The sequence below is a fragment of the Microcebus murinus genome, chromosome 4, assembly GCF_040939455.1.
Source record: "Microcebus murinus isolate Inina chromosome 4, M.murinus_Inina_mat1.0, whole genome shotgun sequence".
Taxonomy (NCBI): Eukaryota; Metazoa; Chordata; class Mammalia; order Primates; family Cheirogaleidae; genus Microcebus; species Microcebus murinus.
The window spans coordinates 3506981-3524636 of record NC_134107.1 but is presented as its reverse complement, the minus strand read 5'-3'; the positions used below and the strand labels follow the sequence as shown (position 1 = coordinate 3524636).

General features: G+C 70.2%; 1 protein-coding gene across 4 annotated transcripts in view; it reads right to left on the bottom strand.

Moving 5' to 3' along the window:
* CRTC1 (CREB regulated transcription coactivator 1) overlaps positions 1-17656 on the bottom strand; it is a 61153-nt gene that overhangs the window by 24684 nt on the left and 18813 nt on the right. For 2 of the 4 annotated variants that reach the window (XM_020283962.2, XM_020283963.2), the window contains exons 2-4: positions 3782-3898; positions 2495-2542; positions 772-909 (exon numbers count right to left, since the gene is read on the bottom strand). In XM_020283962.2, the coding sequence (XP_020139551.1) occupies positions 772-909; positions 2495-2542; positions 3782-3898 (303 nt within the window). The remainder of the gene's footprint in view (positions 1-771; positions 910-2494; positions 2543-3781; positions 3899-17656) is intronic. The other 2 variants (XM_020283964.2, XM_020283965.2) reach the window with 1 other exon arrangement.

The following is a 17656-nucleotide window of genomic DNA, read 5'->3' as shown; positions in this document are numbered from 1 at the left end:
CCGCCAGCCTCCCTTGCAGGCTGTGACTGGCCCCCCGGTCCCCTCCCGGGGCTCCCCGGGGCCGCGGCCCCCTCCGTCCGCCCAGCACTCAGCACTCTGCTCCGCGAGCACGCGTGCAGGCCGCGCCCCCTCGGGGGCCGTGAACCCGGGGCCCACGGGGAGTCTGGTTCAGCTGCCCCGGTCTGGACTCTTAGCTGGGGCGGCTCCCGGGCGACGGCGGGGTCGGCCAGGTCCCCGCAGCAGCGAGGCGCAGGCTCTGGCGAGGGCCCGGCTGGCCGAGCCCCAAGGAGTGGGGCGGGGGGGCCTCTGGCCAATCTCTGCTTCGCCCAGGCGGGGGGGCGGACTGTACGCCCGTCTTGCAGGGACTGAGCCTCCCTCGCATCCGGGTCCCGCGGCCTGGGCTGGCCTGGGCTGGGCTGGGCTGCCACCGCATGCTGCCCAGGAAGGCTCAGGCAACTCACTGCCCTCCTGGCCCCGCTGACCTGCCAGACTCCTGAGTCCTCTGTGGTCCGGTGGCACCTTCCTCCCCTCCCACCTCGGGAGCTGCTTCCTGTGGCTCCTTAGCCCCCCCAAGCACGCCCAAAGGCTCCTCAGCTTGTAGCGCCACCTCCTCCAGAAAGTCCCCCTGGATTACACCGAGATCAAGCCTGTCTGTCTCTGTCAGTGATGCTCCGATTCCGTCCCCAGAGCCGGCAGCGGCCGGCCCCACCAGAGCCTGTTGGGCGAACCCGGGGTCCCGCAGCCACCCCCATCCTCCGAGAAAAAGGATATCTGCCGTCCGTGTTTGTCCACAGACAGGGGCCGGCGGTGCGGGGAGCCGAGCCGGCCGCGCTCCCGGTACACTCTGTCCACCAGCCCGTGGTGCCGGGTGGTCCGGCTGGTGTCCAGGCCCGAGGACTGGAAGGGCGTCTGGGTGGGCAGGAGGGGAGAGAGAGACAGGCCCGCACGAGGGTCACCACCGGCGGCGGCCCGACACCTGCCCCGGCTCTGCCCCCGGGATCCCATCTCGGGGTCCCCGCTCCAGAGCGCCCGCGGCCACCGCTCCACAGCCTGGAGGGGCCTCCTCCTTGCGCCCCAGCCCCCCGGCCCTCCGAGCCCCGGGGGTGGGGGACGGGAGCTGGGGTTGCCGGGAGCCGGGCGGCGAGGCGTGCAGGGCGGCCGGCATGCACAGGCCAGGCAGAGCGGCACAAGCTCGGGGCCCGGTGCCGGCCCGGGTGCCAGGGGTGCAGCCGGCTGAGCAGCCCCTCCCCAGCCTCGCCAGGTGCAGACAGGCCTCCGCCCCCCTCCCCGGCCCGGCCGGCCGCCTTGCCCCTGCGTCATCCCTGGAGGGGCCTGCAAGAGCCGGCCGGGGGGCTTCCTGCCCGGGCTGCTGCGGGGCTTCCTGGCCCAGCACTAGTTCCGGGGGGCTTCCTGCCTCGGGCTGCTGCGGGGAAGCCTGGCCGAGCACTAGTTCCCGGGGGCCGCCTGGCCGAGCACTAGTTCCTGGGGGCCGCCTGGCCGAGCCCAGAGCTGCTCTTGGCCGAGTCACGCCCCGGCACCACGGGATCCGAGCACAGGCGCTTTCCAATCCCGGCCCGCTGCTCGGCTGGACGGGGCTTCCTTCCAGCACCTGGGGCTGGCGCCAGGCCCCGCTCCCCGCCCGGACCCGTGCTCTTGGGGCCGCCCTGGCCCTGCGCTGCCCACTCGCCATCTGACCAGGGTGGAGGGGCGGCTGTGCCGGCTCCGGACGCAGCCAGGCCCGGCCCGGCCATCTGGCCCCTGCTCCCACCTGCCCTCCCCAGGCGGCTGGGCAACAAGCAATTCTGACGTCAAAACGTGTCTCTCCCTCGAGAAGACCGTCAGTGGCCGGGCTCACCACCCTCCCCCACCCATCCGGACGCGCCCTGGCCGGGGCTGCCGGGACCAGCGAGGACCCCGCTGCTTTGGTTCTTTCTGCACGTCTGCCCCAACACGCCGAAGGCGCGGGGCACGAGGGCCCGTGACACGGAAGGTCCCGGGGACCACGCTGACCGGGGGCGCGGGCTCGGGAGGGCAGGGGCCATCCCATCTCCTCCAGAGATGCCTTAAAGCCCAGAGGGGAAACCGAGGCAGCTAAAGCGGAGTGAGAGGCGCAACGAACGAAGCTGGGGCCAGCCACGCCCCGGCCTGCCAGGCCCCTGCTGCCGGCCTGGCCTGGCACACGCACACGTATGCATGTGTTTGCAGGGCTGGACCATGCAGTTCTGGGGCACATGCTTGGATCCTGCTCCGTGGGACCCCAGCCTGGGACACACGGCCGCGGCATCCGCCCCGGGTGCACCCCGAGAGTCCGTTGCCACGGAGACCACAGGCACGCACGTCCCGAGACGGGGGTGCAGCGGCCAGGACACCCCCTGCTCCCTGGGAGCCGAGGGGGCGGCTGTGTGGGGAGGGTGGGGGTGCCCGGCGCCCACACGCGGCCGGGGTCTCACGGGCTGGCCCGGGTGCGGCGGCCCCAGCCTGGGGGCTCGTTTACCAGAGAGACAGGAGCCGCTGCCAGGGCCTCCCCCAGAAATCCGCTGGGCTGAAAATGCAAAGAACCGAGACTTTGAGACGCTCTTGCCTCGCCGGCCCGGGCCATGGAAGGGGGGGCGCGGGAGGCGGGAGACAGGTAGGAGGAGAGAACACCCGACCCCGGAAGGGCGTGACAAACAGACACCCCCATCAGTGACCGCCCCTCGGCCTGCGGGGCGCCGAGCCGGCCTGGGGTCCCCGCCTGTCCCCGCGGTGGCGGGGGAGGGGCGGGGCGACTTGGGCGGGCACCGAGCTCCCTGCAGAAGGGCCCAGCCCCCCCCCCCCGCGTGTCGGCAGATGTGGCGGTGTCCGGCGCCCCTTCTCGGCAGCGGGACAACAGGCGTGCGACCCCTGGGGGGGCTGCCCCCCAGACGCAGTGCCGGGCGGCCCGGACTCGAGAGCCAGCCCCCATCCCGCCCGCCCCCGTTCCCGCCTGCAGACCAGGCCGCACGAGGTCCGCCGTGGACCTCGTCTCCCGAGGTTCACCACAAGCACGTGTGCGGGGGCCGGGAGCCTGCGGGAACGGACCGCCTGGGCCTCAGCCGAGAAACGCCCACGGGCGGGAAGGGTCGGGCCGCCCGGCCTCCTCCCGAGAGCTGCTGGGCGAGGGGTGAGCGCGGCGGGACGGGCCCAGCCCCAGCGGCCTGAGCGGTACCTGCCACCGCGCAGCTGGCCGAGAGGTGCAGGGGCTGCCGGGCCGCTCGAGGACGGGCCAGGATTGGCCTGGGTTGGGGACGGGGACGGGCTCGGGGACGGCAGTGAGCCCTGGCCGGGCCGCTCGAGGACGGGCCGGGATTGGCCTGGGTTGGGGACGGGGATGGTCTGGGGACGGCAGTGAGCCCTGGCCGGGCCACTCAAGGATGGGCCAGGGCTGTTCTGGGTTGGGGATGGGGGACGGGCTCGGGGACAGCAGTGAGCCCTGGCCGGGCCGCTCGAGGACAGGCCAGGGGTGACCGGGGTTGGGGATAGGGACGGGCTCGGGGACGGCAGTGAGTCCTGGCCAGGCCGCTCGAGGACAGGCCAGGGGTGACCGGGGTTGGGGACAGGGATGGGCTCGGGGACGGCAATGAGTCCTGGCTGGGCTGCTTGGCCTCCCCTGAAGCCCCTGGCAGGAAAGCAGTGGGCGGGGGTGGGGAGGGCTCCGACTGCTGTCCGGTGACCCCGGCTGCCCCAGGCACCTGGCCCCAGGTAGGGTGCGGCAGGGGGAGGCTCCCTCGAGGGGGCAGGGCCTGCAAGGGGCCGGGCTCACCTGGAAAGGCAGGTCCATGGCGCCGCTGCCGATCTGGTTCACGTTGGGCAGGGAGCCGCCGTAGTACTGGCCGCGGCTGGGGCCCAGCTGCAGGTACTGCGACTTCTGGAGCTGGAGCTGCGAGAGACAGAGACACACGCGGTGGGCACGGGCGCCCGCACGCCCTCCGGGAGCACCGCCCTCGAGGCCACGAGGGCGCCAACGGCATCATCGGGGAGGCTGCGGAGTGACGGCCCAGGCCCGGGAGAGACGCCGTCCCGCTGGCCTGCACGGGACACGCGGTGCCGGGGCCGAAGCGTGGGATGTGTGCGGCACCCCCGACCCGGCCTGGCTCTGGGGGGTCCTGGTTGCCGCGGGAGCCAGGCCGGCGGGTGCCCTCATGCCTGCCGCGTCCCGCTGCCCCTCGTCTCCAAACCGGGGCCCGGAGACCCCGAACAGCCGCGCCAACTCGGAGCAGGGGACCCGGCCTGGGACCCTCATGTGGCTCATAACGGCGGCAAACGCCCCCACTGGGTGGCACAGCCCGTGGCCCTTGGGGACGCCAGTCCATGGCGCCCGCCATGAGCATGAGGCAGTGGCCGGGGACGAGGGGGGGTGGCGTCCACTCTGGTCGTGGCAGGCGGGTTGCTATGGTGACGCTGTGTACACAGCAGGGCCGGCCGGCGGGAACTCCCCCACAAACAGCTCCCGCCAGTGCCCGGAGAGCAGGCCACCCCCGGCTTCCTGGGGCGCCCCGGACACCAGGCGCACGTGAAGCCCGGGAACTGGCCGCAGGCCCGGCCCAGCACCTTGCCCAGGTACACACCTGCAGTGGGGCCAACGGTCGGATCTGCCTCGCTTATGCTCGGGGGTTCTCGGGGGGCTGCGGGTATGGCCAGGGGTCTGTGCAGGGAGGCCCCCCACACAGCCCACCAGCACCCCACCAACGCCCACTGTGCCCCTCTGGCAGTCACACCCGGCAAAACAAGCCAGCTCCCAGGTGGGGTGGGGGGTGCAGGGGCACAGGGGTGGGGGGTGCAGGGGCACAGGGATGGGGGACGGGGGCACAGGGGTGGGGGGTACAGGGGCACAGGGGTGTGGGGTGCAGGGGCGGGGCACCACAGCTCCAGCCCCACCCCTGCCCGGGCACAGGCCGCCTCTGCTCCCCAGACCCCATCCACGCCCTCCGCAAGTCCTAGCCGCACGGTGGCAAGAACCTCTGCCGCATATACGTCCTGCTGACCACGTGGCCCATAGGCCACGACCCCTCTGACCTCCGTCTCCCCCCCAGCGAGAGTCGTACGGTCAGGTGCGTGTGTGGACGCCTGGCGAGTGGTACAGGAAGTGATCATATGATACGTGCTTTTTTTTTTTTTTTTGAGACAGTCTCACTGTGTTGACCGGGCTAGAGTGAGTGCCATGGCGTCAGCCTCGCTCACAGCAACCTCAAACTCCTGGGCTCAAGCGATCCTCCTGCCTCAGCCTCCCGAGTAGCTGGGACTACAGGCATGCGCCACCACGCCCGGCTAATTTTTTCTATATATTTTTAGTTGTCCAGCTAATTTGTATTTTTAGTTAGTAGAGATGAGGTCTTGCTCTTGCTCAGGCTGGTCTCGAACTCCTGACCTTAAGTGATCCTCCCGCCTCTGCCTCCCAGAGTACTGGGATGACAGGCGTGAGCCACCGCGCCCGGCCTATACGTGCTTTCTACACGGCTGAACCGCCAGCTCCTGGGAGACCTCACGTCGGGGTGAGAGCTCCCTGAAGCCTCCTTATTCGAGGCTGCGTCTCTGGGCCAGAAGGGGGCCTGGCGTCCAGGGACAAGCTGCAGGAGGAGGGAAAGGAGCTTGTGGCCCCGAGGCCCCACCTCTGTCCGAGGCTTTCTCTCCTCAATGCCCCGACTCTGAGCCCCAGCCACCGTCCTGAGGAAGCCTCGAGCTCTGCGGGGTCTGCGATGGGCATCGCAGGGGCCTCTTCTCTTCCTTCAGGGACACCACAAAGAGCTGTGCAGGAAAGGGTTAACCCTGCCCAGAGAGAGGTCTGGCTTTTGTCCCCAGCTCCTGGGAGGTGACCTCACGCCCTCAGAATGTCCCTCTGATAAGAGTGTCCTTTTGCAGTGGGCAGGGCAGGGCCCCAGGCCACACGCAGCAGCATTAGATGGAGGGACTAGAGAGGCCAGGCCCGCCCACAGGGTCAGCCCCGCCCACAGGGCCGGCCCCATCCACAGGACCAGCCACGCCCACAGGGCCAGCCCTGCCCACAGGGCCGGCCACGCCCACAGGGTCAGCCCCGCCCACAGGGCCGGCCCCATCCACAGGACCAGCCACGCCCACAGGGCCAGCCCCATCCACAGGACCAGCCCCGCCCACAGGGCCAGCTCCGCCCACAGGGCCAGCCCTGCCCACAGGGCCGGCCCCATCCACAGGACCAGCCCCGCCCACAGGGCCGGCCCCATCCACAGGACCAGCCCCGCCCACAGGGCCAGCTCCGCCCACAGGCCAGCCCCATCCACAGGGCCAGCTCCACCCACAGGGCCAGCCCCACCCACAGGGCCAGCCCCACCCACAGGGCCAGCTCCACCCACAGGGCCAGCCCCACCCACAGGGCCAGCTCCACCCACAGGGCCAGCCCCACCCACAGGGCCAGCTCCACCCACAGGGCCAGCCCCACCCACAGGGCCAGCTCCACCCACAGGGTCAGCCCCACCCACAGGGCCAGCTCCGCACACAGGGCCAGCCCCGCCCACAGGGCCAGCTCCGCCCACAGGCCAGCCCCATCCACAGGGCCAGCTCCACCCACAGGGCCAGCCCCACCCACAGGGCCAGCTCCACCCACAGGGCCAGCCCCACCCACAGGGCCAGCTCCACCCACAGGGTCAGCCCCATCCACAGGGCCAGCTCCGCACACAGGGCCAGCCCCACCCACAGGGCCAGCCCCACCCACAGGGCCAGCCCCATCCACAGGGCCAGCCCCGCCCACAGGGTCAGCCCCTCCCACAGGGCCAGCCCCGCCCACAGGGCCAGCCCCGCCCACAGGCCAGCCCCGCCCACAGGGCCAGCCCCGCCCACAGGACCAGCCCCATCCACAGGGTCAGCCACGCCCACGGGGCCAGCCCCGCCCACAGGGCCAGCCCCCAGCAAAGCCCCGGACTCTGAGGCTCAGGCAGCCTCCCAGGTTGGCAGTGGTCCGCAGGGCAGGGCGCACAGGGGCCCCAAGGCGGGGAGTGGGGGGCTGGGTGGTCCTGGGGGGCCTGAGCTCGCCCCACTAAGCCGCGGCGTTGCAGGGGGGTGAGGGGGGCCAGGTGCACCGTGTATCCAGAGCTGGCCTCAGTTTCCCCCCCTCACCTCCAAGGCCTTCAGGTCTGGCCCTCCAGCCTCCCTGACCACGGAGCCCCAGCACACAGGCCCCGCACGGAGCCATGCACTGCTGCCGCCGGAAGGCTCCGCCCGCTGGGCACCTCCCCGGGGAGGCCCGCGCCACGGCGCACGTGTCAACCCGACTCCTCCTCCGGGGAGACCGCCAGCCCTGCGGGGCCTGGCACGCGGCGGGCTCGGCATGCACGTGGAGACCCCAAACCAGATGAACGCGGGAGCACAGGAACCTCTCGCAGACGGGCCCTCGAGGCCGAGGCTGGGCAGGGGCCGCTTTCTCCTGCGCGGTCTCTGCAGCCCCGCCACTCTCGGCCCCTGGTCCGGGAGGGGAAACGGAGGCTCAAGGAAGAACAGAGGGCGGAGCCACCGTGCACGCCCCGGGGGGGCCTCCGAGAACCACCCACGACAGGGAGGTGCGGGCCAGGGCTACCCCTAAGCCCTGCGCAAGCAGGCGGCACACCTGGACCCCAGGGCGCCCAGGACGGATCGGACGCCACGCCTTCCCGCTCCGAGGTCTCCCGAAGACACGGGCCCCCCACCGCGGCCAGCCCTGTCCGGCCCCACCCCCACCCCCGAATCCGGACTCAGGGAGCCGGTGCCCGGGAGGGAGGCCTGCGGTGACCAGTGACCGCCCCCCACCGCGGCCAGCCCTGTCCGGCCCACCCCCACCCCCGAATCCGGACTCAGGGAGCCGGTGCCCGGGAGGGAGGCCTGCGGTGACCAGTGACCGCCCCCCACCGCGGCCAGCCCTGTCCGGCCCACCCCCACCCCCGAATCCGGACTCAGGGAGCCGGTGCCCGGGAGGGAGGCCTGCGGTGACCAGTGACTGCACCCCACCACGGACAGCCCTGTCCGGCCCACCCTCACCCCCGAATCCGGACTCAGGGAGCCGGTGCCCGGGAGGGAGGCCTGCGGTGACCAGTGACCGCCCCCCACCACGGACAGCCCTGTCCGGCCCACCCTCACCCCCGAATCCGGACTCAGGGAGCCGGTGCCCGGGAGGGAGGCCTGCGGTGACCGGTGACCGCCCCCCACCGCGGCCAGCCCTGTCCGGCCCACCCCCACCCCCGAATCCAGACTCAAGGAGCCGGTGCCCGGGAGGGAGGCCTGCAGTGACACCCCCACCCGCGGCCCAGCCCCCACCCCCACTCGGCGGACGGCGTGGACAGTGTGGATGGCGTGGTGGCTCTGCCTCGGGCACAGGGCGGCGGGCGCCTCCCGAGCCTCGTTAAGGGCCAGCGGGACGGGGTGGCGGAGGGTCTGCGGCGAGCTGCCTGCGTTCCCGAAACGCAAGCCACGCCCAGCCGTAGGCACGGCCGTCCCTGGGGAGTCTCTGCAGCTGTCGCTGCTACCTGGGGGCGGGGGGCATCCTTGGAGGACGGGGACAGAGGCGCAGCCACGCACGGGGGGAGGGGCCTCCGGGAAAGCCAGCCCGGCGCCCCCACGACCCGGCACCCCTGTGGCCTGGTGCTCTGTCCTGGTCGGCCGGCGCAGCAGCCAGGGACCGAGGGCCACGCACGCGCCGCAGAGCCACGGACAGGGAGAATTCCGGAACGCGCCTCCCTGCAGGCCCCTCGTGCAGGCCGGGCTTCCTGAACGTGCGAGCACTCCTCTCTGTGTGCAGCTACCAGGGGTCAGGGGTCGGGGGTCGGGGGTCAGGGTGGGCAGGCCCTTTAGGGTTTACTTTAAAATGTCATCACCCATGGAGTAACGCAAACCGCCAGCCGGGGACGCCGGCCGCTTGGAGCGGGGGCTGCCCCCCCCCCCGCCCCTCCGCGCGGCCCCGTCCCGGGCGTGGAGACGGTCTCGGGCCTCCTCCCCTGGCCGGCCGGCTGTGCCGTCTTGAAAGCGTCAGGCCTGGTTTCTGACAGGTGCCTGGCCTCGCCTGGGGGGCGGGATCCCAGACGCTGTGGCGGCGGCGGCCGGGCCATCTGCGCCGGGTCAGCGTCCCCCACCCGAGGGCCGCAGGCGCTCGGCCAGGAGCCGCCTCCAGCCAGTGCCGGGCAGGCGGCTCGGAGATCCGGAAACCCGCGTCCCTCGGCCTGCCCACAGCGGCGCGGGGCCTGGCTCGGGTCGGGCGAGCCCGCCTCTCCGGGCGGCTCCCTCCACGCCGGCCGCCTTCCCCTCGGACGGCAGGGCCGCGGGAAGACGAGGGGAGGCGCGATGCCCTCATTACCACCGGCCCAAAATAGCTTTTTTGCTCCATTTTCAAGGCGCCGCGGCTCCGCGGTTACACAACCACGCTGGAAGTCACTCTGAGATCCGGGAGGCCGGGTCCTGGCCTGCAGTGCCGCCTAGCCCCCCGTGGGGGCCTGCACGGCCCCGGGTTCCAGGCCCCCGAGACTCCCGCAGGGACGGGGGGCACCCACACCAGGCCCCGGAGCCCCGGCGGGGCCAGCCCTTGCCAGCCTCGCCACCCTCAGCCCCCACTCGGGGCCAGGAGCGCCTTGCAGGGGCTCCGGCTGCAGGAAGGGGCCAGAGGGGCTTGCCGGCCAGGGCCGCCCCCACCGGCCCACAGGAAGCAGGGCCGAGCCACGGAGCCGCCCTGCCCCTCCCCCCGCGTGGCTCCCGCGATCGAGTCCCAGCAGCTCGACCTCCAGGGCTCGGGGTCAGCCCTTCCCTGGCCCCGGCCTGCGACCAACGCACCTGGACACCCACACAGCCCCTCCCGGACCTGCTCGACCCCCCATGTCACCAACAGACTCCTTTTTTTTTGAGACAGAGTCTCACTCTGTTGCCCGGGCTAGAGTGTCATGGCATCAGCCTCGCTCACAGCAACCTCAGACTCCTGGGCTCGAGTGATCCTCCTGCCTCAGCCTCCCAAATAGCTGGGACTACAGGCACGCACCACCATGCTGGGATAATTTTTTTCCATATACTTTTAGTTGGCTGATTAATTTCTTTCTATTTATAGTGGAGACGTGGTCTCACTCTTGCTCAGGCTGGTCTCGAACTCCTGACTTCCAGCGATCCTCCCGCCTCGGCCTCCCAGAGTGCTGGGATGAGGGGCGTGAGCCTCCACGCCCGGCCTCCCTCCTCTTCTTTACTAATGCTGTTCACGTCATGTCGCTCCCCTGTCTCGGACACACCTGGAGGTTTCCACCCCAGGTGACCCGAACCCGACCCGCTTGGTGGCTCCTCGCGAGTGAGGCGTGCGTTTCCTCGGGGCCCCGCAACCCCGCCCCCAGGGAGACGCCCCGCCGCGACGAGAACGCCCGGGCACGCAGACACACGCACGGCCCGTGTTCGCGGCAGCACACCCCGTGACAGCCAGCAAGCGGGCCCGAGGAAGAGCACCGACAGCGGTCCGTCCACACAGCGGAACACTACGCAGCCGTGAACAGGCCCGGAGGTCTGAGCCTGCTACGGCCTGCGATGACCTCGACACGCGCTGCCGCGTGGGAGAGCCAGCCGCCACAGGCCGCCGCGCTCGAGTCCAGGGGTGGGAGGTGCGCGGGACAGGCGAGTCCACGGACACAGAACCTGGACTAGAGGCCCCCGGGCTGGGGGCGGGGCAGGGGGAGTGGCCGCTAATGGAAACGGGGTTGCGTCTGGCGGTCGTGAGAACGTTCTGGAACTAGATAGAGGGGTGGCTGCACACTATTGTGAACGTACGAATGTCGCAGAACTGTTCACTTTAAAACGGTGAATTTTAGGCCGGGCGCGGTGGCTCACACCTGTCATCCCAGCACTCTGGGAGGCCGAGGCGGGAGGATTGTTTGAGCTCAGGGGTTTGAAACCAGCCTGAGCAAGAGCGAGATCCCCATCTCTACTATAAACAGAAAGAGATTAATTGGACAACTAAAGATACGTAGAAAAAATTAGCCGGGCGTGGTGGCGCATGCCTGTAGTCCCAGCTACTCAGGAGGCCGAGGCAGGAGGATCGCATGAGCGCGGAAGTTGGAGGTCACTGTGAGCTAGGCTGATGCAATGGCACTCTAGCCCGGGCGACAGAGCGAGACTCTTATCTCAAAAAATAAAAATAGAGGCCGAGGCGGGCGGATTGCTCGAGGTTGGGAGTTTGAAACCATCCTGAGCGAGACCCCGTCTCTACTAAAAATAGAAAGAAATTAATTGACCAACTAAAAATATATATACAAAAAATTAGCCGGGCATGGTGGCGCATGCCTGTAGTCCCAGCTACTCGGGAGGCTGAGGCAGCAGGATTGCTTGAGCCCAGGAGTTTGAGGTTGCTGTGAGCTACGCTGACGCCACGGCACTCACTCTAGCCAGGGCAACAAAAGTGAGACTCTGTCTTAAAAAAAATAAATAAATAAAAAATAAAAAAATAAAAAATAAAAATAAAAAAATAAAATGGGAATTTTAGGTCATGGGACAGTCACCTCAATAACACATAAGTAGATAGACGCGGTACGAGCCCATCCTGTGACCAGGCTGGCTGGGCCCTGCCATCGTCCCCCTCACACCCTGTCCTCCTGCTGCCCAAGTCCCTCTCCCCGAGGAGATGGGGGTCTGCCTGTCCCCACTCTCCCCCATATCACACACGAAGCCCCAAGAGGCCCCTGCCAGGTCCCGCTCCCTGCCCGGCACTGGGCCGCCCGGGACTCCGGCCACCTGTGTCCACCTATCTGGGCCCCAGAGCCCCCAGGGTCAGACGGGCCGCTGGGAGGGGCAGAGGCGGGAGCACCGGTGCTGGGTGAAGGCACCAAGCCCCTCCAGACGGGGCGGTGGGCTCCACAGGGGAGGCCTGGCCCGGAAGGCAGCCCCCACCCGGCTCAGGGTCCGCCACCCAGGTTCCCGTCCAGCTCCAGGGCTGCCCCTGACCCCGAGGGCCACCGCCCAGTGCCTGTGGACGCACTGAGGACAGAGGCCCCAGGAGACAGGCTCAGTCCTGGGCGCCCACGCAGCCTGGCCCCGACAGAGGACCCTGGTGGCGCGTGCCTATAGTCCCAGCTACTCAGGAGGCCGAGGCAGGAGGATTGCTTGAGCCCAGGACTTTGAGATTGCTGTGAGCGAGGCTGATGCCATGGCACTCTAGCCCAGGAAACAGTGAGACTCTGTCTCAAAAAAAAAAAAAAAATACAAAGGAAAGCGGACAGCGATCCCAAGGTTTTGACAGCGCAGGAGTGGGGGGTCCAGAGTGGCCCGGCCAGGCACCACCTACCCAGGAAGCCGCCATGGCCGCACACGTACACGAGGACAAGGGACACCACCGACTGCCAGTCCGAGACCCTCGCCGGCGCGCCCCTCGGAACAGCTGCGCCAGGCGGGCCCACCCGGCACCCCAGGGCAGGAGCGGCCGCGTGCCCACCCGCCCGGCGGCCTGGCGCCAACGGCCCTCGGCAGGCCTGGGGCCCGGCCGGCAGGAGGGCTGCCCAGCCCCAGCTGTGGCCTTGCCGAGGTCTGAGAAGCATTTCGTAAAAAATGCGAACCGGTGGCCAACTTTTTTACTTTTTTCTTTTCTTTTTAAAATTAACTTAAACATCAGAATCGCTGGCTTCTCTTGAAACGCCAGAAGTGCCGACCACCCGGGCCGGGATTCCTGGCCGGGCCCCACACCCCCCCCCCCCGCACCCCCCCAGGAACGGAGGCGCGGCTCCCGTCCCCTCACGCCCCCACGTCCCCCACTGGCCCCGGGCACCCGGCGGCTGCAGACCCAGGGCCACAGCTCGCCCCTCTGCCCCTGCCGCCCGGTCGGGGGCTGCAGGGAGGACCCCTCTACTAGCAGCCCCCCCGGGAAGCGGCCATGTGGACGGCAGGGTGCGGGGCCGGGAAGCCGCAGGCAGGCCAAGCGGAGCCCGGAATGCCCGTCTCACCCGGAGCCAAAACCCCCAGGAGATCGGCAGTTAACCGCCAGCGCCCTGACCCGGGTGGGCGCCCAGACGTCCGCAGAGCCCTGGGGAGGGACGCGGGGGGCCGGGCTGGGAGCTAAGGCGGAGGACCGGTGGCAAGGCCTGGGGACGGCTCCATGCCGGCTCGCACCGGCTCCGGGCCCGGCAGCCCCAGTGGCAGCCCCAGAGCCTCCTGCACGGCCGCAGGACTGGCCCCTGGCGGAAGGGTCCCCGGGCCAGGCGCTGTCCCGGCCGGCGGGAAGGGAGGCCCGGCGGGGGTCAAGGCCCAGGGAGCGGGCCGGGAGGAGATCGACCGGCTCAGATGGGTGCAGGGCGGGATGGCCGGGGTGGCGGGGAGGCAGAGGAAGGAGGCTGGGGTTTCTGAGCGGGGTGTGAGGCAACAGGCAGGAGACGGAGGGTGGGAGACAGGGGCCAGGGAGGTGACGCTGGCAAGAACACTCCAGACAGGAGCCCCTGTGGGCGCCAAGGCCCTGGGCCACAGGGTGGCACGCCGGGGGAGGGCCAGCGAGGCCGGGGGGAGCGGGGGCTGGGGAGCCTCAAAAGAGCCGAGCCCCGTGGTGGGAGCCCGCCCCGAGTGTGGCCGGAACCCCCGGCAGGACTGCACCCAGAGACCTTAACCGCGGCCCAGCCGTGGCAAGGGGACCCGGGCAGGTGTCCTGGGCCCCCGACCCTGGCCGCACGGCCCAGCACCCGCTGCACAGACCGCGGTGGGGGGCGTCCAGGCCCGAGTGAGGACCCCCCACCCTGGGGCAGACGAGGCCTGCAGACTCACCGCACCGGTCCCAGGGCCCTGTCTCCCCCGGCCACACTTCCAGTTGCCCCGGAGGGCCCCAGGGGGTGTCAGCGGGTGCAGGGGTCACCCCCCTCCCGTCCACAGCCCTGTGCAGACACAGCCCCCGCCAGCCCCCCATCCTCTCTCCGGCCCCTTCTCGTCCCCGGCAGACGCTGCCATCCTTCTTCCTGGTATCTCCCTCCCGTCCAGACCCCAGCTCGGGCCTCGGGTGGCCCCCACCAGAGCCGGACCCGGCTCCTGCTGCTCCCCCCCCACAAACTCCCGCCACTGCCCACAGGGGATGTCCAACCGCTGCCCCAGGAGATGGGCTTGAGGGGCAGGACAGTTTTTTTTTTTTTTTTTTGAGACAGAGTCTCGCTCTGTCACCTGGGCTAGAGTGCCGTGGCGTCAGCCTAGCTCACAGCAACCTCAGACTCCTGGGCTCAAGCAATCCTTCTGCCTTAGCCTCCCGAGTAGCTGGGACTATAGGCATGTGCCACCATGCCCGGCTAATTTTTTGTATATGTATTAGTTGGCCAATTAATTTCTTTCTATTTGGGGTAGAGATGGGGTCTGGCTCTTGCTCAGGTTGGTCTCGAACTCCTGACCTCGAGCGATCCTCACGCCTCGGCCTCCCAGAGTGCTGGGATTACAGGTGTGAGGTGCCGCGCCCGGCCTGGCAGTACGTGTTTGAGAAGGCACTGTGAGGGACAGCAGGACAGAGGCCAGAGGGGCAGGGCAGAGGCCAGAGGGGCAGGGCAGAGGCCAGAGGGGCAGGACAGAGGCCAGAGGGGCAGGACAGAGGCCAGAGGGGCAGGACAGAGGCCAGAGGGGCAGGACAGAAACCAGAGGGGCAGGACAGAGGCCAGAGGGGCAGGGCAGAGGCCAGAGGGGCAGGACAGAGGCCAGAGGGGCAGGACAGAGGCCAGAGGGGCAGGACAGAGGCCAGAGGGGCAGGGCAGAGGCCAGAGGGGCAGGACAGAGGCCAGAGGGGCAGGGCAGAGGCCAGAGGGGCAGGACAGAGGCCAGAGGGGCAGGACAGAGGCCAGAGGGGCAGGACAGAGGCCAGAGGGGCAGGACAGAGGCCAGAGGGGCAGGACAGAGGCCAGAGGGGCAGGACAGAGGCCAGAGGGGCAGGACAGAGGCCAGAGGGGCAGGGCAGAGGCCAGAGGGGCAGGGCAGAGGCCAGAGGGGCAGGGCAGAGGCCAGAGGGGCAGGACAGAGGCCAGAGGGGCAGGACAGAGGCCAGAGGGGCAGGACAGAGGCCAGAGGGGCAGGACAGAGGCCAGAGGGGCAGGGCAGAGGCCAGAGGGGCAGGGCAGAGGCCAGAGGGGCAGGGCAGAGGCCAGAGGGGCAGGACAGAGGCCAGAGGGGCAGGACAGAGGCCAGAGGGGCAGGACAGAGGCCAGAGGGGCAGGGCAGAGGCCAGAGGGGCAGGACAGAGGCCAGAGGGGCAGGGCAGAGGCCAGAGGGGCAGGGCAGAGGCCAGAGGGGCAGGGCAGAGGCCAGAGGGGCAGGACAGAGGCCAGAGGGGCAGGACAGAGGCCAGAGGGGCAGGACAGAGGCCAGAGGGGCAGGACAGAGGCCAGAGGGGCAGGACAGAGGCCAGAGGGGCAGGACAGAGGCCAGAGGGGCAGGGCAGAGGCCAGAGGGGCAGGGCAGAGGCCAGAGGGGCAGGACAGAGGCCAGAGGGGCAGGACAGAGGCCAGAGGGGCAGGACAGAGGCCAGAGGGGCAGGACAGAGGCCAGAGGGGCAGGACAGAGGCCAGAGGGGCAGGGCAGAGGCCAGAGGGGCAGGGCAGAGGCCAGAGGGGCAGGGCAGAGGCCAGAGGGGCAGGACAGAGGCCAGAGGGGCAGGACAGAGGCCAGAGGGGCAGGACAGAGGCCAGAGGGGCAGGGCAGAGGCCAGAGGGGCAGGACAGAAACCAGAGGGGCAGGGCAGAGGCCAGAGGGGCAGGACAGAGGCCAGAGGGGCAGGGCAGAGGCCAGAGGGGCAGGACAGAGGCCAGAGGGGCAGGACAGAGGCCAGAGGGGCAGGACAGAGGCCAGAGGGGCAGGACAGAAACCAGAGGGGCAGGGCAGAGGCCAGAGGGGCAGGACAGAGGCCAGAGGGGCAGGACAGAGGCCAGAGGGGCAGGACAGAGGCCAGAGGGGCAGGACAGAGGCCAGAGGGGCAGGGCAGAGGCCAGAGGGGCAGGGCAGAGGCCAGAGGGGCAGGGCAGAGGCCAGAGGGGCAGGGCAGAGGCCAGAGGGGCAGGGCAGAGGCCAGAGGGGCAGGACAGAAACCAGAGGGGCAGGACAGAAACCAGAGGGGCAGGGCAGAGGCCAGAGGGGCAGGGCAGAGGCCAGAGGGGCAGGACAGAGGCCAGAGGGGCAGGACAGAAACCAGAGGGGCAGGACAGAAACCAGAGGGGCAGGGCAGAGGCCAGAGGGGCAGGGCAGAGGCCAGAGGGGCAGGACAGAGGCCAGAGGGGCAGGACAGAGGCCAGAGGGGCAGGACAGAGGCCAGAGGGGCAGGACAGAAACCAGAGGGGCAGGACAGAAACCAGAGGGGCAGGGCAGAGGCCAGAGGGGCAGGACAGAGGCCAGAGGGGCAGGACAGAGGCCAGAGGGGCAGGGCAGAGGCCAGAGGGGCAGGGCAGAGGCCAGAGGGGCAGGGCAGAGGCCAGAGGGGCAGGGCAGAGGCCAGAGGGGCAGGACAGAAACCAGAGGGGCAGGACAGAAACCAGAGGGGCAGGGCAGAGGCCAGAGGGGCAGGGCAGAGGCCAGAGGGGCAGGACAGAGGCCAGAGGGGCAGGACAGAAACCAGAGGGGCAGGACAGAAACCAGAGGGGCAGGGCAGAGGCCAGAGGGGCAGGACAGAGGCCAGAGGGGCAGGACAGAAACCAGAGGGGCAGGACAGAAACCAGAGGGGCAGGGCAGAGGCCAGAGGGGCAGGGCAGAGGCCAGAGGGGCAGGACAGAGGCCAGAGGGGCAGGACAGAGGCCAGAGGGGCAGGACAGAGGCCAGAGGGGCAGGGCAGAAACCAGAGGGGCAGGGCAGAGGCCAGAGGGGCAGGGCAGAGGCCAGAGGGGCAGGGCAGAGGCCAGAGGGGCAGGACAGAGGCCAGAGGGGCAGGGCAGAGGCCAGAGGGGCAGGACAGAGGCCAGAGGGGCAGGGCAGAGGCCAGAGGGGCAGGGCAGAGGCCAGAGGGGCAGGGCAGAGGCCAGAGGGGCAGGACAGAAGCCAGAGGGGCAGGGCAGAGGCCAGAGGGGCAGGGCAGAGGCCAGAGGGGCAGGACAGAGGCCAGAGGGGCAGGGCAGGGGAGGCGGCGGTCCCTGGGGAAGGAGGCCATGCGCGCCGGGCTGGGGGGCCACCACCCCGCCTGCACAGCCCAACGCCAGGCCTTTGCGGCTGCCACGCCCACCCCTGCCTGCGCCTGCGCCTGCGCCTCTCCCGGGAGCGCCCGAGGACCCCGCGCCTCCCAGTGGCCGCCAGGGAGCTCCAGGCTGGCGCGGGTGCGAGGCCTCCCGGGGCTGCCTCCCTGCCCGGGAGGTCAGTGCGGACGGACGCGGGCCCGGCCTTCCTCGGCATGAGCGCGCTGCGGCCCCGCAGGGCCGGGAGACGGCGTCCGGCCTGCGCCTGAGCCCCGGCCGGGCCGGCCAAGCAGCCACGGCCACGCTGTGGCCCGAGGGCACGGGAGGCCGGGCCGCCCCGCGGAGCCTCCACCCGGGACACCGAGGCCGCCCCTTCCCCAGCCCGTCCCGCCCCTGCACGTGGCTCTCCGAGGTCCCAGACCCCTGCGCCCCTCACGCATCACCCCCTCTTGTCAGCCAACACCCCCACCCCCCGTGTGGCGTGCTGGCCCTGCTTCCAGAATGTTCCCTGCAGTGCCCCAGCGGCCTCCTCCCTCCCGGGGACCCTTCATCAGGCTCACCCCATCCCCGATCCCTCCACCCCA